This window comes from Astyanax mexicanus, chromosome 12 (assembly GCF_023375975.1).
Source record: "Astyanax mexicanus isolate ESR-SI-001 chromosome 12, AstMex3_surface, whole genome shotgun sequence".
NCBI lineage: Eukaryota > Metazoa > Chordata > Actinopteri > Characiformes > Acestrorhamphidae > Astyanax > Astyanax mexicanus.
In genome coordinates, this window is record NC_064419.1 from 12,471,949 (window position 1) to 12,496,642 (window position 24,694).

Sequence of the window (24,694 nt, forward strand, 5' to 3'; positions counted from 1 at the left end):
TATTTAAATTACTTTTATTTATTTTTATTCTTATCTTATTTTGTAAACTGCTGACTCCAGTCCAGATGATGGCGGTAATGCTCCATATAAGTTGGGCGCCAACTGCCATTAAAAAAAAAAAGAACACACAAAAAGGAGAAGAAGAAGAAGAAGAAGAAGAAGAGAAAAGAGAGAAGGAGGAGAAGGAGGAGGAGAAGAAGAGGTGAGGTGGTGTAGGGCTGCTGGAGCTGCTGAGCAAAAAGAAAAGCCCTGGTTTAGGAGTCCATGTTCATGTCGTGCTGTAGGAGCCGCCTTTGCTGTGTAACACGGAAAAACTACGGAGAAAAAGGAAGCCGAGAGTCCGCTACCGTGAAGAGTCAGGCAGCAGTGCTGGGGAGAGAGAGGAGCCGAGCAGAGCCGAGACCGAGCCGAACTGAGCCGAGCAGAGCCGAACCAGGGAAGAGCTGAGCCGAGCAGAGCCGAGAGATGAATCGTCAGTGTGGCAACGGGTAACGAACGAGCTTCTATCTGAGCCACGAGTTCACTTTAAGTTACCTGTAAACTGTAGACGCTAAGGTGTAGTTAGTTACTGCACGCTGTCAGGGCCGAGTAGCTACTTTAACTGTGTGTTTCTGTCTCAAATCAAATTTTGTTTTGTAGCTGATTTACATTTAGGTTAATTCTAGCTGCTAGCTAACGTCTGGGTTCAGCTAGCTCTCTGCTATCTCCACGTAACTAGCTTATTACAGTCCAGATAACAACACCCACGTCTCTTCACTTTTCTGTAGAGATTTTATGATAACGTTACACATTTTCTAATTCCATAATTCGTTCATTTCTAATCTCCATCATTTCCATACTGCTGTTAAAAACTATATTATCGCCCTACATCAGTATCATATTATATTATCCTGTAAGGGTGTAACGGTTCGATTTCACACCTCTGTAGCAAACTATAAACCCCACGGTTCTGTAGGATTTCGGTACGGTTGTTGGGTGAAAAGAAGAAAGAGGCTGGGTTTCATTTTGTTAATTTATTTTTGAACAGAGAGTTGTACAACTTGGCAAATGTAGCTACACAAAGCTCTATATGCAGTTATGGCTATAGTCCCTGCAGTAGTAACTGTAATGTTACTGCATTAAGCAGGAACATTTAGTTTATATTTTTATATATTTTATAAAGCAGCTTTTATGTGTTTTATTGTTGTAAACCCCAAAATTGAACACAATAGTGTTGTGCAATAATAGCAGTGTAATGTTTTAATGTAGGCTGCATTTAAACCAAGGTTAATTCAAAAACCTTGAAAACACAAACAGTTTAGATATTTCCGCCTATAGAGCAGATAACTGAATAAAAAACATCTTCTGGTATGCGAATGCTAAATAAATCAAGGATCATTAAGATAAGAAGCACATTTAGGAGTAATATGGCTAGTTTGTCATTATTTTATAATAAAGCTACTGTATGCACAATATACATTTTATAAACTTATCAGCAGAATTGGTTGATTCTGACAATCAGGGGTTGGAAAAACTGTCCAATCATATTGTGTTTTTTTGTATACCATATATACTGGTGTATGGCTTCAAACTAACTATAAACCTCTTGGTTCTTTCCAAACAACTAAAGCACTCTTAAGCACAGCACATTACTTTACTTTACACAGTGTGAGTGGGTGCTGTTCAGGCTGTGTTTATCATCTTCAGAGCAAATTCCTCTGCAGATAGCCAGCTCAGACAAGATAAAAAGCAGCATATTAAGATTGGCTGTTCCATTTCATTGCAACACTTGACAGTTAAGCCTTGTGGATGGTTGGATGGTAAGGGGATTGGATGTAATGGTTTATGAGACCTCTTTTGTTCTTATTGTGTGTTATACCTGTTACAATACATTCTTATGATATACGACATATGAAATGTTTTGATCTCTCAGCGGTACTGTAACACTTCATTCTTTTCCTAAAATGTACATACAGTATAATTGTACTCTAAAGTAAACAGTAATGTTATGATCCTTAAAACCTCACTTTCCCTGAGGACATGGGAAAATGAAGGCTGTTGAATAAATACAGAGCCATATTAACTTACTTAGAACAATATTTGCTATTAAATACAGTACCAGCATTTTCTCTAGCTAAAGATTTCAAATACATTATCATGTGTACTGTTTGGTACCTTTAATCTTCAGAGTGTATTTTTTTCTACTATAATTAGGGCTGAGTCCTTGATTGTAACCAAAAAATACAAAAAGTGATAATTATTCACACAGTGTATTTATTTAACAGCTGACATGAGTAATCTCATTTTCATTCTGTCACTATAAGAGGCTCCATCTTTCTGAATCTTGTTGGAAAGAAAACAGTGAGCCTTTTTTCTTTGTGCCGCTTTATTATACATGTTTAAACTATAAATATTTTCGTCTAAGCATACTTCTGAATGCAGTTCAGTTTTTAAGAGTTCATTTTGAAGAAGTCTCAGCATTACAATTAATTATATTTATATTAGTGGTGTCAGTCACTAAAAATATTTAGAATCATGATTCATTTAAATGCTGGTAGGTCCCTGTATTACTTTGAGAGGACAGTAATAGTAGTGTGGTGTTATTTAGGTCTGGCAGACAAGAAACTTGTAACTTTATTATACCGTCGAGAGAGAGAGAGAGAGAGAGACTTCAGCACAGTGGCGGTATGTCAATTAGAAGAAAAAAAAAAGAAGTGTGCATGTATCGATAGAAGTAAAGTGAGTCTTTAGAGCACTTCGACATGTTTACATCGTAGTACCAATACACTTGGGTCTGTAACTTTTTGGTATTGAATTTCGATACCCAGCCCTAACTTCAATTAGTATAGTTCTAAATACTTGTATGTATTCTTTGTGTTGCAGATGACCTTCTAGCGACACCACTAGACTCCTCAACAAGGTTCTACTCAATCCCAGGTTGACGTTCTCACCTACAAAATGGAGTAAACCTGCAGGTGTCTCCCTCTCGCCACCCCCTTCCCCCATCCCCCACCCCTTCTCCTGCCTACTGTATGCTTGGTGCCCACCACTCAGTGCACCATGCCTGGCAATGGGCGACTGGGGAGGTCCATGGTCTGGAAGTTCCTCTGCCCACTCAGGCGGTCTCGGCCGGAGAGGGTGATTTTGGCTCGCAGCGAGAGCATGCACGGCGAGCAGGTCTTAAAGATCACCATCACAGAGACTACGGTCATTGAAGCCGACTCAGGGGTGTGGAACTCCAGAGCTCTCTCTTATCTGTGCCTGTGGTTCTTCTTCAGCTTCTGCACGCTCTTCCTCAACAAGTACATCCTCTCCCTTCTGGAGGGAGAGCCAAGCATGCTGGGTAAGTACGGGGTTTAGATAGCTGCGTCTGGATGGTCATTATCCTTGCAACTGGCAAACAAGGTTCTTCTCTTTAAAGAAAACGAACAGGAATAACAAAAAACTGAAAGTGAAAAAAATATTTTTGTCAACTAAAATAAATAAAAACGGTAATTAGGAGAAAACATGTTAACTAAACATTTTTGAGTGTTTATAAAACTAATAAAAACATGAGTTTAAAGATGTATAAGCGGGGTTCTGTGAGTACCTTTACCAGCTAGTATTTCCCCAATAGAGAAGCAACACCCCAGCTAGGAGCTTCAGAAACAAATAAAGCACTGCTTTCACCAGTATACACAAAATAACTCCTGCTTAGTTCACACATTCTAAAAGAAGTGTATTGCAGACAGCTGAGTTCACTGTGTTTACAGTTAGTTGATATATACATTATGTGCGGTACTGTATGTTCTACAGTAAGTTCTGCTGCCCTGATATGATAAAAAGCTCTATCTGTATCTAGTGCTGGGCATTCATTTCTTTATTTATGTTTGAGGTGATAATTTTGGTCAAAATAAGTCAAACCTGTAGATTGTACTGAGTTTTTTAGTTTGTTTGTGTTTCTCAGTTTGAGCTCCCTGATGTGATGTGTGTTCTAGTCTATTAACTATTTTAAGAAGCAGTATAACATACATTTTACACTTAAGGCTGCTATCTTTTTAACTGTTAGTTTTTGTAGACAGTTTTTTCAGCAGTAGCTGAATATTTTTTTAATGTTTTCTTTTGTTGTTTTTATTTCTCTATACATTTTTGAATCCTGTACCTAGGGTTGGGCGGTATGACGGTATTTCGGTATACCACGGTATTTAAATATGGTGACGGTATTGTAAAATAGTGACGGTATATTAACCACGTGATGTGCCAAACCTGAACTTTGAAAAACGGATGTTTAAGACATTCTGCGCATCCACAATGAAAGAGCAGTAGGAGGGGTAAGCAGTTGGAGCTCCCTGATTGGTTATGGGGTGGGGATTCTCACTGAGGAGATCATACAGCAAAAACTCAATAAACTCTACAGGTTTCACTAATTTTGACCAAAATTATCGCCACAAATAGCCACATTTGTACTGAAGTGACAATAAATCCCTAACAACTAACCAACCAACCACCGAAATGATCAGATTTATCAGTTTATCCTGCATAGGGTTGCAGTGGTAACCGGTTTCACGGTATACCGTGGTATTAAAATGCACGGTTATCATACCGTGTGTGTTTGCTTATTACCGGTAAAACGCAAGCCAGCGGAGAAACTCACCCGCGCATGCGCAACTCTGCTCCGCTTCAGCTACTCAGCACACAGCGGTGAGAACGGCAGAAAGTGCATCAGACTAGAGCTTAGATTCTCTGCCCGAACCAGACCTGACCCGAGACCCGACCCGAGATCGGGTCCGTTCGGGCCGAGATTTCCCACCACATTCCTCGGGCCGGGTCGGGTTGGGCTCTAGAAAATAGTCTGAGATGTAGGCATCTGTTTTTTAATTATATATTTTATTTTTAAATAAAGCTCTGGTGTGATAATCACTATGTTAATGCTAAGTAACCAATTATTATTGTTAATGAAAACGAACCAAATAACGAAAACCGAAACTTAACTAACTTAATTATAAGCGCTGTTTTCACTCCCGCAGTTCTACAGCGGGAGGTGTTGTGCCGATTCTGTCCGCGAAGCGGGAGTCGGATTGAGCAGGGAGTCGGATTCGGCATAACAGCGGCAGCACGGCTGCACCTCGCGGCCCGCGGTGTTAGTTGTAAGCGCTCGCGATAGCCGCAAAATACGACAGAAAACACTGAGAAACTGCAGAATTATGTATTGGACTAAAATGAGCACGAGGAGATAAAAGAGAACCTTTACCTGTGAGTAGCTCATATCAGAACACGCAAATCTCTCTCTCTCTCTGTGTCTCTCTCTCGCACGTGAACTTCTCCGCACTGTGTTTAGCTGCTCTTAAAAATAATTTTAAGTAAATAATAGTTCTATGCTTCTATGTTAGTGTTAATTTACATAATTCTGATCATATTTCGCTCATTCAAACAGCCTGAAAACAGACTTGTAATCTTGTAATCAACAAGCTTGTAATCAATGTGGCCGTAAAGTCACAGCTAAAGGAGGAAATACATCAAACCTGTTCTCCCATCTCCGAGAACACCACCCCGCTGTGCAGCGCAAAGTATGTGTTCAGTTTAAAATTTTAATCTGAACATAAATAAAACCTCTTTGTAGTCGTGCATAACCCATGCGGTAAGCGCCCGCAAAAGCGCTGAGTTATCCGAAATTCGGGCACGCAGGTACAGGCGTGAAGTGCGTGCTACGATGGATTCACGTGTCCGTGTAAAGGTACTGGCCGGACTGGACGTGAAAGACGCCATTCATTTACATGCGTTCATTTTCAAATTCTGACGTGCCTGTTTTTCATATGTTGAAGGTTTTAAGATGTGAAAGCCTTAAAATAGAAATCTCTATTGTGAGTATCATGTCAGAAATAAATCCCCTCTTTCTGCAGTATCTGGTTATATACCAACTTTTTTTTATATATATATACACTCTTAATGCCCTTAAGAGTAGTGGAAAAACATGGTTTCCTTCACCTGATGGTGTAGTTTCTACAATAAATAGTTAATTGAACAAAAAAAAATAATATATGTAACAAACTGTGATACCGTGATAACCGTGATACCGCGGTATTTTCCGAGACGGTTATCATACCGTGAAAATCTCATACCGTTGCAACCCTAATCCTGCAGCATGAGGTGTTCAGTATGAGTTACTCAAATTTACAGCTGTTTCCTTAAATAATCCTCATCTCCTATTTCTCTACAAAACAGTTTTTTATGTCACTCATGCTCATATTCTAATACCGTACAGAATTCTGCAGTTTCCTCAGAGTTTTCTGTCATTATTTCGCAGCTAGCTGGAGCACTGTAAATATGAGCAATTCCGCGGACCGCGAGGCGCTGCACCACGCTGCCGACATCTGAACCCCGGCTCCCCTTCGCGAGCAGAAACAGCACAACACCACCCGCTGTTAAGCTGCTGTAGTGGATACAGCGCTTATAAATAAATTAACAAACACAAAACTTAGGGTATTCAATCTGTAATTTCAGTTCGTTTTATTTTTTTCTTTTAATTACCGTTTTTATTAGTTTCAGTTAAGGGGAACTTTCACTTTCAGTTTTCGTTATTTTGTTCGTTTTCCTTAACAGTAATACTTTGTTATATGGTGATTATCAGGCCGTAGCTTTATATAAAATAAAAATAGTAAAATAGTTAAAAAACAGATAACTATTTCCTGGAGCCTGGACTGACCCGAGATTTTCCATTACTTTCCTCGGGCCGGGTCTCGTCCGGGCTGAGAAATAAAAATCAAAGTATCCTGCTATCTAAACCAATGGAAAATTTAATAACAATAATAATATAGTTCTGCATAATAGAGTTTAGATTGTCTGCCTGAACCCGAGCGTGAACGCGACACTGAAGCCAAGCGTGAACGCGAGACTGAACGCGAGCTCATCCACGCATTTAAAGCTCCGGAGCATTTAATAAAAACAGAAAAATATAGGTATGAAATAGGAAAATAACTAACTAAACTTAGCTCAAAATGCTAAAAGAAATATAATCTAACGAATTCTAAAATAACAAAAAAGAAATAGTACATATTATAGTATAATATATAATAGTAGTATATACATAAAAAAATCATCCGCGCATTTAAAGCTCTGCAGCGTTTAATACAAACAGAAAAATAGATATGAAATAGCTCAAAATGCTAAAGGAATTCTAAAATATCAAAACACACAGGTACAAAAATAAAATAATATATATCCCCCCCCACCGACCCCCCCTCCCCCCCGCCGCCGCCGGTAATACCGTATACCGCCATATAATCTGACGACGGCATGAAAAACTTCAATACCGCCCAACCCTACCTGTACCCCACAAATAACCCAAAGTATGAAAAAAATTAAACAAATACTAGAACTACTGAAAATTAAACTAAAACATTAGAAAAGCATTAAAAAGATTAACTAATAAAAACGAGCAAATCCGCTCTAAAACTAATTAAAACTAATCAAATTTAAAGAATAAAGTCAAAATGAAATAAAATTAAACTTTATATTTATATTATAACCTTGCTGGCAGAGTTGAACTGTAGTGAATCCAGTGTGGTTTGCTTAAGGACAGTGTCTGATCTACCGCATAAACTTGCATGTTGTTACTGATGTATCAACAACCCATGAACCCGGAGGCTTCTAGTTCAGTCCCCAGTGGAGTTCTGGGGAACTTAATTGGCTTATCTCTCTCTGAGTGGGAACGGTGGCCCCACATCTCCTTACATTTCCCCTGGTGGAGATCATAATTTCAAGAAAGCATAATTGGCCTTGTTCTCCCTCGTCGCTCAGCACAGCACACCGCTCGCCAACATTCAGCGATGATTAGTTGATCTAAAAGTATTGACAGTTTGTTCTCCAAGCAGCTTCAGCTGATCAGTGACCTTGTAGTTGAAACAGTTCAAAGAAATTAATTTGCAAGCCGGTAGGCTGGTTTGTTAGTTGTGACTGCTGGACATCACCTGATTTATTTAGCATTATTTGCTGTACCAGGCGTGTTCCACAGGTATTAATCCTTTAATTAAATATTTAGCTTGATTTTTCCCACCTTTTCTGTGGTTGATCAGCTGCCAGGAATACAGTGAAGGGCTGTGAAGTCTGACTAATTTTAATTGCATGAATGAACATAAATAGATTTTTGGCAGTCTGCAGGGGAGAGAAAGGTCATATAGAAAAATGTGTTTTTAAAGTAGTAGTGATTATGATATGATGATGATTAAACAGCAAACACAAAGCCATGTATAATCCTTGTGTTTGCTCATAAACAAAAATTAGTGAGTAACTTTAGCATTAAGTTATAAGGTAGTGCCACCCAGGACTACATTCTCGCTGACAGTGTTAGAATATTGATTTCAGAACATTTTACCATTTGGAGTGTATAAAAATATTGATACATCAAAATATTGCAATACTGTGGTTAGGGCTAATAACTGTTTCTGATTAGTCGATCGGTCACAATTATTTTTCTCATGCCCTTCATTTGTGTTGAATTGCATATTAGTTAGGCTCCTGATCCAATGCATGCTTTACTGCATCTTGACAGCTAAACTTGACAGCTAGATTTTTTTTCATGGGATACAATACTAGTTTCTGTTCTAGGACATGTTTTTTTTTTATTTTTTTAACATGTATAATTTGAAAGGAGTGTTTCGAAATGCATCAAGAAACTGGAAATTGGTGCAGATCAGTTAGCATGATCATATTTGTGACTCAGATTGAAGTAATCATTCAGTAAACTTAACAATATGATTGTCTATGTACGTTCTTGGCAGTCATGTGTAGTGTTATTTGAGCTGGAAACTGACCAGAATTAGAAGAACAGAAGCTTAACTCTGACAACACAGGGTTATTAAACACTACACCTGTACACACTGCGGTACTGTACTGTAAGGTCGGCTGAGGTTGTGTAAGCTGCTAAAGGAAACAACCACGTCAACAAACCGGCTTCAGGCCCAGGTGCTGTTATCTTCAGACCTGGACCTATAACTGACAGTGTTAACAACTATTGATTATAATTGAGTGCCTGACAGAGGACTTCATAACCAGCATAACCATCTACAATAACAGGAAACCCACAGATCAGCCACAGATCTGTCTATTACGATGAGTGCTATGACACAAGTCTGTTGCTTCAACTGCATTGCCTTAACTGCCAGAGAAAAGTATGTGAGAAATAACTGCAAGAACAGCACTCTCACCTGGCACACTCCATTCCCCACCTAACCTCAGCCTTTCTTAGCCACAACCATTGACTGAATCTTTCAGCTACCTTTGGTTTTCTGACAACTTCACGACTGTCCTCTGCACATGACCTCCAAATCCGAATTTAGCCAGCAAGCTTGTGGCAGGCTTTGTTACAAAACCCCTAGCACATACCTCTACAGGTGTAACATATGCTTGCCACCTGAGCTCTCCTACCTCAGCCACCAAGTCTGCTTACTTTAGCCAAAAGTTCCTGTGCAAACAGCAGTGTACATTCTCATATTAGTTTCTTTTTTGACAGACTTTCTTCTTGGTCGTTTCCATGACTGTGGTCGTGTTTCACTTGAACTATTGGCTACACTGCCCCATGACTTCCCGTGGTACGGCTCCGCTCCACCTGTGTCTGTGTGATATTAGCTAATGTGCACAAAAACAGACTAAATGAATGCAGAGTAGAGACAGAAAGCTCAGTCTATACCAGTATCTGTAGATACCATTAAATAAATGAGCCTATACAGGTAAGAGATAAGAGACTGCAGTTGGAGAAGAAAGCAAGACAGAGAAAAGTTCATTCACATGGAGCACAGTGCTCCCTGAACTTAAGAAACTGACACCATGGCCCAAGAATTGAGCTCATGTGTTTGAATCCGAGCACAGGCTGCTTCACCATCGGCAAACCGCCAATTGTTTATACACTTGGAAATTCATTCACCTCAGTGATCGTAAAGCTGGCCAGGCTTAATGCAGCAAAGAATTGTTATTATTATTATTAGTCAAATTAGCTCTAGTCCTAATTGCTAATTAGCAAGACACCAGTCATTCAAACACCTGATTCATAAACTTTTTCTTTCTGGTATTATTTTAGGCACATTCTGTTTGCCAATACCATTGAATTGGATAAAGATTAGATATCCTTTTACACAAAAAAACATGAGATTTCAAAGGGTTCACTCACACTTTTTTGTCTGTGTTGTGTGATTCTTAGCTTTTTTTTTGTCCTTCTTAGGTGCTGTTCAGATGCTCACCACCACTGTCATTGGCTGCGTGAAGATGTTTGTGCCTTGCTGCCTGTACCAGCACAAATCCCGAACTGAATACCCGCCCAACTTTCTCATGATCATGCTCTTTGTGGGGCTGATGAGGTATTTCTCCCTACTGTCAATCCATGCTATTTACTTAATAACCAGTTTTTCATAGAGGGCTTATCCTAGCTATTGACCATTACACATCACACATGACATAAGCACACATTTACACAGGTGCATGTAGGCATATTTCTGAAGGATGCAAAGGATGCACTACACACCTGGTAAGCAATTCATATTCCCAGCATTTCAGCTACTGCATTGTAAAAAAAATGTTCTCCAACTCAGTTAATCTAAATGAAGCTGTGTGTTTCTTTTATTTCTAACATGCAAAAACATGTTTTTCTGCAGAAGCATCCTCTCACATTCCAGTAATCTGGATTCCTGAATATTTCTATTTAAATTTATGTTAATTTTAATGCTCTGTTATTTAGCCAAATAAGCAGAGATATATCTTTAAAATTAGTAAGCTAATGATCAAGTTTTAATTTTTTTAACATACAAACTGATCATTTTATTTATGCATGGTCTACATCACTACTGCTCGTAAACTTCTTGAACAAATTTGTTTTTCAGAACTTTTAGAACATTTACCACTTTACAACTTACCATACACTGCACACTGAATACACTGAAGCTGTCATTTTGGGTTATTTAATTTGACCCATTTATAATGAAATATAAACATTAAAAATGTATTTTATTTGTATTTATTTTGCTACTTTGTTGTTTTGGCCCTCGTTCTGTCTTGTATGCCCTGGTATCCTTGCTAGATTAGTTAGAGTGCCATTATCGTGCAATATTGCCATTTGTCTGGTTAGACAATATGAACAAATAATAAAAAAGATAATTCTTTTTATTTAAATTAAAGTTCTCCTCTTGTCCGTCCTCACAGGTTCACCACTGTGGTGCTGGGGCTGGTTAGCCTGAAGAACGTAGCTGTGTCGTTTGCAGAGACTGTGAAAAGTTCTGCGCCGATCTTCACCGTAATCATGTCTAGGCTCATACTAGGGGAATACACAGGTACTGAGCAAACCCTCACTACACTAAACCTGTGCTGCTAAAGCTACGATTTTTTTAAAGAAAACCGGGCCCTCAAATCCCCAGTAAGGCACGTTATCCTTGTTGTTATGCAAACGACCCACAGTATTATGCTAATGCTAATACATTAGCTACAGCTGAAACTGTATCTCAAAATTCTGGTAATGAACACAAAATTTTGTGATTGGCTAAGTCTGCACTCATGAGCCTGGCAGTTGCATTCTGGGAATTGTTGTGGGGGAGGCAGAGTTTGTCTATTTGCTGAAATGAGTAATGGGGTGGGTTTTGGACTACAGAATTTGTATCAGACCTGAAAATGGTCTGTGAATGGTTGCGTCCAGACATGTGACATGGGCAGATGCATTTTGAGAATTGTAGTTCTAAAGTGGAGTTTGCTTATTTGCAGTCAGTGTAAGGTGTGTTTATTGACTTAACCAGGCGAGACAGCTAAAGGAAAAATACCAGACAAAACGAGTAATGAATAAACCTAGTTCATATTTTCAAAAATGTGACCTTGTGATGTCAAACAAACAGTAAAATACCAACATATATACATTTAGATTTTACTGATGCATTGACACAGCACATTTTGTATATATTTCTGTAGGATATACAGAGAGGGAGAGAGAGTTGTTGTTATTTTTGGAATGTGTTGGCCTCAGTGTTGAAATTTGTGTCATCCTAGTGTTAACATGCTGTAACATGTTCAAGTTTTCTGCAGCACTGAAGTGTTACACTAAAGGTTAGCTGTACAAAGCTAAATAAGAGCTTTTTTGCTAAGCATAAAAAAAACAGGAACAACCCACAGGATTGTGTGCATCAGGTTTCACACAACAGTGGCCTCCGATCCCTTATTGTCTTTTTCTTTTTTCTTTTTTAATGGACAGTAAGAGCAACAGTCTGGTATGTCTAACAGCCCATAAGCTCAGTTCTCAGGTAAACAGCACTTGGGCTGGTGAGAATAGTGTAGAATATCCACGATTAGAAGTTCACCTGAACAGTACCCAGCTTTGTCAGCTTGGCTACGTTTAAACTGTCTGGGTTTTTATTGTGGCAGAAACACCGCAGTGGGTTGATTTTATACTGATTTGTGGCTGGTAAGAACTGCTCACCAACCTGCTCTACATTGCAAATAAAAGTGATCCAAATTCAGTATTCTTTTCCTCCTGTAAGATAAAATATAATTTATTAGTTTCCACTGGGGAAATTCAGTGTTAGAGCAGCAAAGGGATAGGAAAGCACACAAATGGAAAAAAAATCTAACAGCATATGGATTAGATTATAAACAGTATGGCTCTTTTTTTTTCTTTACAAAAAATAGTTACATGTGCTGTTAGCCAGTCAGAGGTAATATATTTGCATGTATGAATATTCATGAGCAAATCCTGTCTTTCTGCAGAGACCAGTAATTCTGTGATCTAAAGCAGGGCTAAATAGAAACACCTGAGCACTTGGAATTAAATTATACTAGAGACCACAACTAGACATTTGTCTAGTTATACTACTTATACTACTAAACATCCTGATAGCATCACTACAAGACAGTATGTAAATGTGTGTGTGTTTCTTCATATAATCTTATTTACAGAATGTAGGAGTTCTTTAGGGTTATTGTAATTTTTTTTTCCTTCCTTCTACAGCTCTGTTTCAACCATTTAAACAATTTGTGTTTTTATACGTTAATACGTTCCATATAACTAATTCTGACACAATTTCTAGAACAAAATTTAAAGTACAGTTTATAAAGTTGTTGCTGTACAATTGATGATACATCAGAATTTTAAATAAAATATTAAGTCATGTTCCCTCTTGATTACAGTGAGAGTCTGGGTTAATATATAGAGACTGGTATCAGACAGTGGTTCATTTTGTTTTATTTAAATCCCAACCACTAGATGGCAGTGTTGAATTCTGTAAACTTGATTCTGTTTTTTCCTGTTTTTTGCATACTATGGTGTTTACTGTTGTACTGTACTTCTCCTGTTTTCAAGCAGCAGAAATGTTTTTAAAAATGAACACACTGTGTGTGTGTGTTTTGTGTGTGTTTTGTGTGTGTTTTGTGTGTGTTTTGTGTGTGTTTTGTGTGTGTGTCAACAGGTTTTTGGGTAAATTTGTCTCTGTTCCCAGTAATGGCTGGTCTAGCTCTCTGTACAGCCTCTGAAATCAGCTTCAACATGCTGGGCTTTTCTGCTGCTCTCTCTACCAACATTATGGACTGGTGCGTATTTTATTATCTTTTTGGTTATCTGTTCATTGCAGGAGTAATAATTTTTAGACTACTTTTTATATTTTCACACAATTATCTGAACTTTCTACTCCTTACATTTTAAAAATACCTCGTTACTCCTATTTCATTTCTGATTGTTTTCATTCCGGCTTCTTATCGTTCAATAAAAACCCGAATCCAAATAAATCTCTCCATCCAGATAAAGTGAATTTGACTGTGATTGGATAACAAGTATAAACACATACCATTCTGACACCCTATTGGTTTATACAATCCATCACACCTGCACACGTCTCGCCCCCACACTTCAACAAGAACATAGTAGGCATGTGACTACCACCATCCCTCTAAAAGCATAAACAACATTAGACAAAACATTCTCCAAGGCCAAACGGTTATCATGATAGCCAGAACAACAAGGGAATCTGATCTCCAAGCTTGATTAATGTAACTCAGATACCAGAACTGGGGCGAGAAAAAAAACTTGTTCCGTTAATGAGGAGAAACCTCGGAAACAGCATTCTTATTGGTGTGGTGACATCAGGGCAGTACAGAGGTATAATGATTTAATAAAACAGCAGTCCTTAAGATATTTTCTTTTAAATCAAAACCAATAGTATTCCTGAGTGGGGAAAGGGCAAAGTACTGGAATAAATGGAATTAGTGTGTTTCTGCTACCATTCCTGCAAAGCTAAATACATATTTATTCTAAAAACTGATTGGTCTGATAGGTCCCAGGACTTTCTTCTGGCTATAATAGCTTCTGCTGGTTTCCTGAGCAACCATAGTGCTGATAGTTTTACTGGGATAGATTTCAGAACATCAAGCTATCATATAAGTTCTTTATTTGATAATTTGCTCATTGCAAGCCAGAAAATGCAGAATTAGAACTGAAGATAAAATAAATTGCAACAAATCCACCTAAAAATGACCAGATTTATTCACTCTGAAAGGAGACTGCACCAAAATGCATGTTTTAAAGTACTTTTAGCACGCTTGGTGCAATTAACCATTCTCACCAAAGACTTACTTTATGTCACTTTAAGAAGAGTAAAATTAGTAAAAGTATCAAAAATAAACCAATATAGCTTTCTGTGTTCTGTATGCTCAAGCGTATGGGTAAAGAACATGCACTGTAGGCTGAAAAACAATTTTTTCTTCTTCAAGAAACACAAACTAAAACCATTTGGTTCATTGAGGAAAGCACTGATTTATTATAGCACTTGTTTTACATAAGTATCAAGTTTGGGTTATGGCAACATTTCCCATTTATTTCACATTCTTTTCACTTAAACCCCCATCTGCAGACTGTATATTAACTGTAATTAAACAGGAAAAAACCCAACTAACTGCATTTATTGGTTTCCCTGTCCCTTTATTATAAAGTAACAACCAACATGTCAGTTTTATTGTTGATGTTCTATAACATGTATTATTTTTACAAGAGGTTAAAAAAAAAACAATGGCAGATTGGCATGGGAACAAAATCACAGGTCTGCTCTAACAGTAATCACACAATGCTGAATAAATGCTGCATGTCCTTATGGTAAACTAATCTTAACTGAATAGTACTTAATCCTGTAAAATCCTGTTTGTATACAGTAGCATAGAAACAAGATTAATAGTTCTGATTACATACTGATTCATAATGAAGCTCTACTGATTTCTATAGAAAAATACTATTTTTTTTGTTGTATTTTTAAGTTTTTGTCACTTTTGTTGACCGTTTTATAAAAATACTTCTAAAATATCTAATGTTTTTTTTTCTTTATTTTATTGTAGCTTACAGAATGTATTCTCTAAGAAACTGCTAAGTGGGGACAAATATAGATTCAGGTGAGTGTTTTACATTCTTACATGCACATTTCTCTTGTTTTTCATTTAAATTATTTATTACATTTAATAAATGCTGGTTTAATGATTTTAAAAACTCCATATTAAAGTAGTTGTTTTCATTATTTGCAGCTTCTCTGATTGTTTTTAGTGTTAAGGAATTTGCTGGAGTTAAAAATAGCAATAACAATAGTTATTGTCTGCTCTTCAGCTCCGTTTTAGTTTAAACAATACAATAACCGGGAGAAGCTGCACTTTCATTTAAACTGTGTGACTACAGTGCTGCTAATGCAGACAGACTTGCTCGTCCACACAGCTATGGGTACACCCTGAACACAGATGTTTTTCTTTTATTCTTCCAAACACTTGAAAGCAAAGCTTTAGGAAATTGCTCACTGAAGAGGACAGTTTTACATAGAACCTGTTTTTGTGTTTTTCATAGGAGTGAATGTTTTGAGTTTGTAGGTAACATGAGGCAACTGGATTACATAGTTTAACAAAAGTTTAATATAAACTAGCTTTAATCAAATGAGTTTTCCTTTGCTATACTGGAGCTGTATATTCCATATAGTCCTTCATTGATGTAGTCATAGGCACTCTAAAACAATGTACACTGGGTAGCTACTGTATGTACAACAGGTTAAAACAAGGCCAAAACTAAGTGCTGCGGTACTCTGATGGTAGTGCACACTTTGATCGTCTGTTGTTTTGACATGTTCCATTTTTATCCACAAAAACAAAAAGGAACAACTAATTCTTCATAATGTAGTAAGATAAGAGAAAGTAAGACAGTTGTCATTACAATTAAGTGTTCAAAGTTAAAATTAGCCCAAAATGGACATTATTGAATAAAGATGCACAAAAACAATGCCCAAGTAAAGTACCCAGCGATTTGCAACTGGTGGGTCGGGACCTGATTTGCAATAGGTGGGTCACAGACACATTATTTATATATAAGCATAATAATAAAATAATAATGAAATATCTAGCCTTATTAATTTTGTGCAGTTTTGATATTTAATTGTATTGTAGTAACTTTTATACATGTAGACATGTTTCTATTCAGGTTCTTCAATTCACTTAACATGCATGTATATGTTTAAATTGAGTTTTGAAGGCTATTTCTCAAAAACAAATTTGTTTGCTTAGTATTTTATAAAAGTGGGTCACGACTTAATGACCATGAGATAATGTGGGTGCCAGGCTGAAACCAGTTGAGAAACCCCTGGTATAAACAATGGCAAATGCATCTCATATAAATGCTGCATGAACCAGCTCACACAAGCCAAGAGAAACAACAGATCCATAACAAACACTTTATAAATAAAGGACAGATAACTCTGGCTGAATGATTGGCTTAAAAAAAAAAAAAAAAAAAAAAAAAAAAGTGACTGACCTCTGCCTTTAGCTCACACCCACTGGTTAGCCGGTGTGCACTAGCGGAATTCTGACCTCTGGTGTTCAAATAATTAAACTGCATGATATTTCATAGTAACACCGAATCGCTGGTTCCCACGATGCACATATTCAATTATTTCCATCGAGATGCATCATTACACCCCTTACATTTACTTAGATTCTGTTCATCACTTGCTGCTTAACATCAGCTAATGGGACTGAGAAAGACAAAGAGGCACTAAGGCCAGTTGCAATATTTTACTTCTAGCCAAGGATGGCTGTGGCCAGGCCTGTCACAATAATTGTGTTGTCAAGTTTTTGTGTATTTTATGAGAACATAAACTCATAAAATCGTAAGATCGTTTTTTTGCCATATTTTCTGCCATATTGCCCATTGTATGTAGTTTTATTATTTTTTTATTTCAATGTAATCTAAATATTCTTAATAATTAACATTTAATTGCTTTTTAAATGTAACCTGTGAATGCATTATTGTGATTATTGTATTTTTACATTATATCAGTTGCATAAAATGCTCTCAACATCACAATATTATTGTTAATTACAATTATTTCCGGGACAGAATTGCTGTTGACTAAGAACATGGGTTTAAATATAATATTGTAAATTCCAATGTATATCATGGAAATATTTATTTTTATTTTTTTTTCTTTAAATATATCGTGATATAAGTTTTTTCCATATTACCCACCCCTACCTTTGATTTGTTTTATTATAATATAGTTTATAGAGACTGCATGTGCACAGTTGAGTTGCAGAATATTGCTAAATTTGTTAAGCTAATGCTTTTTAACATTAGCGCTTTAACCTTTAATTAATGTTTGCTACCTAACCCTCTCTCATGTAGCCCATGTTAATGTTGTCTTTGTTTTGTAGCCCCCCAGAGTTGCAGTTTTACACCAGCGCTGCTGCCGTCATCATGCTGATCCCTGCCTGGGTCTTCCTCATGGTGCGTGTAAGCTTTACTATAAAGGTTCACCATAAATCACCTGCATACATCAAATGTGTTGCAAGAGTACAAATCTTATCTGGAACCAGTTCCCCTACAATTGATATCTGCACTGACATAGCATGAGAAATTAAACAAAACAAAACAAAAGTCTGAAGCTGGTAAAAGTTTGATATGTATCGATTTGTCTCAAGGGTCTTTATTCTAGTTCCTCATTTATGCGTCCTGGGCCTGTTAAAAAAAATAAAATAAAATAAATAAATAAATAAAAAATGTCCAATAACTTTGTAAACTTGAGCTTAAGGTCACAAACAGATGACCAGACATTCTCCTTCAGGATTTTCTGGTAGAAGGGGAAATTCATGGTTCCAACAATTACAGCAAGCTGTCCAGGTCCTAAAGCAGCAAAGCAGCCTCAGACCGTCACACTACCACCACCATGTTTGACTTTCAGTATGATAAACTTTTTCTGAAATTAGTTTCATGCCAGATGTAATGGGACTGACACCTTTCAAAAAGTTCCACTTTTATCTTGTCCACCAATAGAATATTTTCCAAAAATCCTGGGTATCATTAAGATGTTTTTTGGCAAATGTGGGATGAACCGTTGTGCTCTTTTTGTTTTTGTTTTTTTGCCTTGGAGCTCTCCCATGGAGACCATTTTTGCCTAGTCTCTTTCTTATTATTGAATAATTTACACTGACATTAACTGAGGCAAGTTAGGTTTCCAGTTCTTTAGATCAGGGGTGTCCAAACTACGACCCGCGGGCCATTTGCGGCCCGTTTCCATTTTTGGAGCAGCCCGCGAGGTATTTTAGAAATAGAATGAAAGTTGGCCCGCTGTTAAGCAGGTTTTTATGATGTGAGATGCTAGGTGTCAAAAACGGGCCAAAGAGTCTAAAAGCGGACAGTGTGCGCATTTCTAGCGCAGAAAATCGAAGCAAAAGAGTCTAAAAGCGGAGAGAGTGCGCAACACTCTCAAAGATAAAGATAGTAAGTCAAGTAAAATGGTGCGTAAATGAAAATAATCAGGAAAAAAGTATTATTAAAAGTGGTATATTTCATTATTTGTTTTATTACGGGGTGTGGCCCGTGACTTCAAATATATTTCTCCTTCTGGCCCACAACAAAGAAATTTGGACACCCTTGCTTTAGATTCTTTTGTGACTTCCTGGATGAGTTCAATTCAATTCCCTTTTTGAGTAATTTCAGTAGGCTGGTCACTCCTGGGAAGGTTTACCAGTGTTTTCTCATTTGTGAATTATAGCTTTGACTGTGAGCTGATGAGACCCAAAACTTTAGAAATGACTTTTGTAAACTTTTTTCAGAAAGATAGATGATCAGTGACTTTTGTTTTGTTATTTGTTTTTCTTCAGATTGGGTCATATGTGTTTCTTTTTTAGATGTTTTATTTTATGTTATCAGACAGGTTTTATTTTAATTGATTCCTTAATTTTACAGGTCTGGCAGTAATAAGGCCTGGTTGTGGTTTGTGAAATTGAACTCACTGACTTTGAATAATTGGGAACTATGTTGATGCTATCCTATTAACACTTTTCTATTAATTAACAAAAAAAGTTACCTCAGCTTTGCAAAATTTTACATTTTTAAAGCATCAACAAAACTTGAGGTTTTACATCAAGTACAATTGTAATGTCAATGACAAACAATAAGCATGTTTTCATGTTAACACCTTTTCATTGTGTGCCTTTAGGACATTCCTGTGATAGGAAAGAGTGGGCGGAGCTTCAACCTCAGTCAAGACATTGTGCTGCTGTTACTCTTGGATGGAGTCCTGTTTCACCTGCAGAGCGTCACGGCCTATGCACTAATGGGACGCATCTCACCTGTCACCTTCAGGTGAGAACTCCACCCATTCCAATCATTTGATAGCTGGGTATTCTATCAGCACCTGTTTCAGTTAGTTTTAGTTCAAAAATTGCTGCCACACACTGATACTTTGGCAATGCAGTTAAAAAAAAAAAAAAAAAGAAATAACACATCCAAGTTGTCTGTTAAGGTTTTTTTTTTCTAAAGTAAAACGATTTTGAGCACAAAACTCATGGAGTAACAACATTGCTCCAAATGTAACAGTGTTGCATTTTTTATGAATAAGTGAACCAGATCTTTCCCCATAAAATTGACGTGATTGGCTGCTATTTCCGATCACATGGTCAGATCGGAGCATCCCTAGCCCCAGCCATCAGTAACCAGGAGTTCACACTAGAACGGTTGAGCTGTCCTTTGATTATGTGGGTGGAATTCACGGTTACACCAGTTCTTAAATGCTTTTTTGTTTGTTTTTGTCTTTCTTTTCAGTGTGGCGAGCACGGTCAAACATGCCTTGTCCATCTGGCTCAGCATCATTGTGTTCAGTAACCCCATCACAGCCCTTTCTGCTGTGGGTACAGTACTTGTGGTTGTGGGAGTTATGCTTTATAACAAAGCCAAGCAAATTCAGAGGAGCACGCTGCAGGCCCTCGCCCTGTCTGCAGACTCGGACCAGAGACCCCTACTGCAGGAGTCCAACATCAAAGCAGCAGACTGAATCAGAGCGACGCACCTGACCGAGACTGACATTTCAGATCCTGTAAGAATGGGAATTTCCTTTCCTGCTTGAAAAAGACGTGATGACATGAGTATTTTCCAGGTTTGGCCACTTTTTTAAAAAGGCTGAGACCCAACTGAATTCACATGGACCAACTACTAGACCAGTAAAATGGCCAAGCTCTACATAGACTTCTGTGCCTGGGAGATGAATATGACATCCCTTAAAATTTTCCACCAGCATTCCTTTCTTTTTTAAAAGTGATCCCTGAATACATATAGCAGCACCAGATGTGAAGGAACATGTTTGAGCATTTTTGTAGATACCTACAGCTTTCCACAAATTTGGCTGCATAGTCGAAACAAGGCAGAGGGATCGTCCATGTTTCATTAATCGAGGGACCATGTTTCATTCCTTTTCCTTTTTTTGTTTTTTTCCACAATTTAATTGTGCTTTTAATCATTAGACTCTTTTCTTTTTTGGTAAAGGAAGGTTCCTCAAGATTTACTTTGGTGTTTTCCCTCTTTCTCTTTCCTCATAAGACTGTCAAGAGAAAGAAAATAACAGTGTTTTATAGCAGAAAAGTTTTCACAATTAATTGCACTATACTATGACCACGATCAAGCCTGGCACTTAAGCCTTGTCTGAGGACTCATTCCTGACCTCAGTAATTTAAGAAGAAGACCACTGTACCGCTGTAGAACATTAGACCAGGGGTGTACCAACAATTACAATAATTTAATGAATGGGGTATCGGCTGTATAAGGTGATCCATGTCCAATTCACAAGGTGCCCTAAACTGACATAATCCACATTGTGCAATAGTATAAGAGAATAGAGAACTATAATAATAACACGTTTGTTTCTGCCATTGACCACAGTCAACAATCAACTGGGAAAAAAGAGCAGAAATATAGGTAATAATAGTATTTAATGCTATAGTATTTAAGCTTACAAATGATCATTTAAAATAATTTCCCCCCAAAATATAGCCATCAGTTTAGATTATATCTGTCCAATATCATTCATTTTACTCTGAAGATCACTGACTTCTAATGAATTTTAAATATAATTACAAAATAACACATTACTGAGAACAACGACCCACCACCCAAATAATAACAGCTGTTCTGTGGTGGACTATCCTGCACATCAGAGAATGCAGTGAAAAGAGAATAATAAAGTATGTAGGGAAACAGATACAGGACTAATTTCAATTCCAATTTCTATATTAATCACTGTAAAATGGACATTTTAAAAATGAAGTGTATTAGTCAAGAATGTTAAGGAATATCTCAACTAAATCCAAAGTTATGTACTGTAGTATTAATGTTCTGCCAAGCACCATTAACCTACATTGTGTGACTGTTTTCTCTATGAAAACACACACATCGGATCAGATCTGATTTAATGCTAGAAAAACTTATCGATAGAACCTTTATAAGCAAAGGCTTAAAGTAACCTAATTGGACCATTTCAGTCTTATAAAAACCCTTTTTAATGAATTGTACTTAGTTTACTTTGTTTGTTCCAGAACTGTTTTGTGTAATAAATAAAGAGTTTCATATACAAATATTAAAACAAGGTAATACTTTAAAGTGCTATTGTAATTATAGCCTAGACATTGAAGTATTCCAAATAAAATCTTTAGGGAAAAACGGTAATTAACAGTAATTATGGTTTTTATTTTAAATGAACATACACTGGTTGTGGCAGTCACTATAACTAAAATACATGAGACTGCCAAAATGTCAGTTTACCTCTTAGTTTTCCATTCATTTCCATTTCATTTCTTTGTCTTTCTTTACGTGATGTGTTTTACAGTATGGTATCTTTTTAGGCTCTTTGAATGAAATGCAATGCACCGCTTTAACTTTATTTATACATTTAGACTTGACAAGTTACGAGTCGTGCAAACCCAGATTTACACAGCATGGCAGTGCAGTGCTACGGCATATGAACAATACACTGACATTTGTGGATCATCGCTGTCATAACTGATCCTTAGGAATCTCCAAATCAGCCATTTTATCTGTTTGGTCATTTGTTTCTACGTGTTACCCAGTGAGTGCGTTTAGATGCATTTTATAATCTGATTCTAAATAGATTTCTGCAATTATCTGGTTTGATTATTTTAGTAGTAGTGTAAATTGTTTCAATTAAGAAATCCATGCATACACTTAACTGGAGTATTCCCCCAATTTCATAGTCTGCTCACTGTCAGATCAATGCTGAAATAACATAATGATTGGAATAAGCTTCATCTTCTAGCTGATGTATGTTTATAGTGTGGCTCAATGTTTCAAAGTTGAGTTTAAGTTTAAGTTTATTGGCTGTTAAAGCAAAAGTTCAGTTTCTTGGACCGGGATTAAGACTAATCCGAGGCTATATTTTCATTTCAATAGAAAATCTCTATTCACTATGCTGTGTAGTCCAAGACTTTGCTTAATCCCTATGTGGGGAATTTTCTTTTCTTTTTTTTCCAGATTAACTGATCACCCAAGTTCATGTTAAAAGCATTGATTAGATTCCATACAAAACTCTGCATTATCAGATGTTGTAATCAGATTATGAGGGGAAAAAATAAATTAATAATTAAATGCACTCGTTGTAAAGGGCAGCTGACTAATTGAAACAAGTTATTGTGGTTTGATTGGACAGCGTCAACGTGTTTTGTTGTACTGCTACTATAACCTTATGATTCTTTATACTGTAAAAGACCTATCAACAGCTTGTTGTTTTTAAATGGTGACAATGAACTCCTGTGCAGTTTTCTGCATAGTTGACATGCCTGTTCTGACTCTTTCAGGTGCAGCATCTTAATTTAAGAGTTCAACTTCTGCCATTTTTAAAAACTGTACATCTTACTCAGTGCTTCCCACACCTTTCCTTCTTCCACTTGTGGTTGTAATGCCTTGTATTTCTTGTATTGCGTGCTGAGACTTGAATTCACAGCAAACCTGTGTTTCTTAGACTACTTAGCTGAAGACATTCCCTGTGGCTGTCTGTGAAATAACCAATGTCTTCTGTTCTTTTTATGCCTTACCACGAGCCTCAGATTCACATCTCCCACTCGCTGTGGGAAAGGTGAGTCCTAGTCGAACCTCTCGATTCTGAGCCTGTGGACTTTTGACATCTGTGGATGTATTTCTAAGAACATGTTTGTTAGTTTATAGTTCTGACAGTGTAACTTAATGATCTCCACTTGTGGTGTAATATTCTCCACTTAGCACAAGTGTGAAGATAGCAATATGTGTGTCCTGATTACAAAAAGAATGGTTAAGCGTTTCCGAAAAGCTGATTTTATATTATGAATGGGAAACAATAGGTTGAAATGTAAGAAATGTAATGTAAGAAAATGTATTTTCGTATAACTGTTTAACCAAATTACTGTCTAAAAGGATGTTTTTTCTGTATAAATTGGTCTGATCCTGTGTGTAAAGTCGGAGGTATTATTTGTGCATTGCTGCGGTGTACAGCATTATTTTAATTTGTAATGAATCTCATTTGTTTAACTCAACTCAAATAAATTTATATAAAACAGAATACATGTTGACCTTTTTCACATTGCTTTCACTTGCTTAAACTTCAAGTAAATAAACATAAAATTCAAAGATCATGGTGGGTTCAAATGGTACATAGCATAGTGGATAACAACACTGCCTACGCCAGGGGAGACTAGAGTGTTATTCTCTATTACTGAATGGGAGTGGGCTTTTCATGATCTGCAGCTACACTGTGGAAGCATTTTATTAAAAAGATCAGTACACTGCAATTCTCTAACCAGCCAATTGCATGGCAGTGGTACAGTAAATTAATTACAAATTTACATAATTCCATTGGCCTATTAAAAATATATTGAAGTTAATAACCATTTATTATACTTATGACTGTAGTACTTACTATAAAATATAGAGTACTAAGTGTGTTTATAAAAATGTTTACTCAGCCACAAAGGGTTATAACAGCAAGGACATTAACAGCACATGGGTTTGAATGGTGAAAATGAACAGAATGTTCTCATATAGGGACTCTAGTCCCATTGTGCCACGCCCCCTGATGTTACATTAGGGACCGTCCCCTGCTGCCAGATTAATTTACATAGACCACAGAAAAAAGAAAAAAAATATATATGTACATATATATATTTATACATACATGCATATATACATACACCGGCCAGGTACACCTGGCAAGGTACACCTAAGATAGATTATAATACTATTGTTTTTGGTGTAATATTAGATAATCCAAAACTGGACCTGTTGGTTAATATATTGCTTATTTTGGCCAAATCTTTTATACATAAGTCTAAATTTATAAAAAAAACCCACCCATCTTTACATGCTACTATAATGAAATTCAACTGTACACAAAGTCCCTAAAATTGATGAAATCCAAAATAGCTAAAGATCTACACAAACTAC

The 24,694-nt window shown here is 36.9% G+C and overlaps 1 protein-coding gene across 1 annotated transcript; it reads left to right on the forward strand.

Moving 5' to 3' along the window:
* Positions 1 to 149: 149 nt before the first annotated feature.
* On the forward strand, positions 150 to 23,813 carry si:ch73-236j9.2 (solute carrier family 35 member E2A). The gene is made up of 9 exons (XM_022670786.2): positions 150 to 488; positions 2,863 to 3,322; positions 10,172 to 10,307; positions 11,146 to 11,273; positions 13,389 to 13,509; positions 15,301 to 15,354; positions 17,647 to 17,719; positions 19,434 to 19,579; positions 20,039 to 23,813. Exons 2-9 carry the CDS (start codon positions 3,040 to 3,042, stop codon positions 20,265 to 20,267), a joined length of 1,170 nt encoding a protein of 389 aa, XP_022526507.2. The 5' UTR covers positions 150 to 488; positions 2,863 to 3,039; the 3' UTR covers positions 20,268 to 23,813.
* Positions 23,814 to 24,694: the final 881 nt, after the last annotated feature.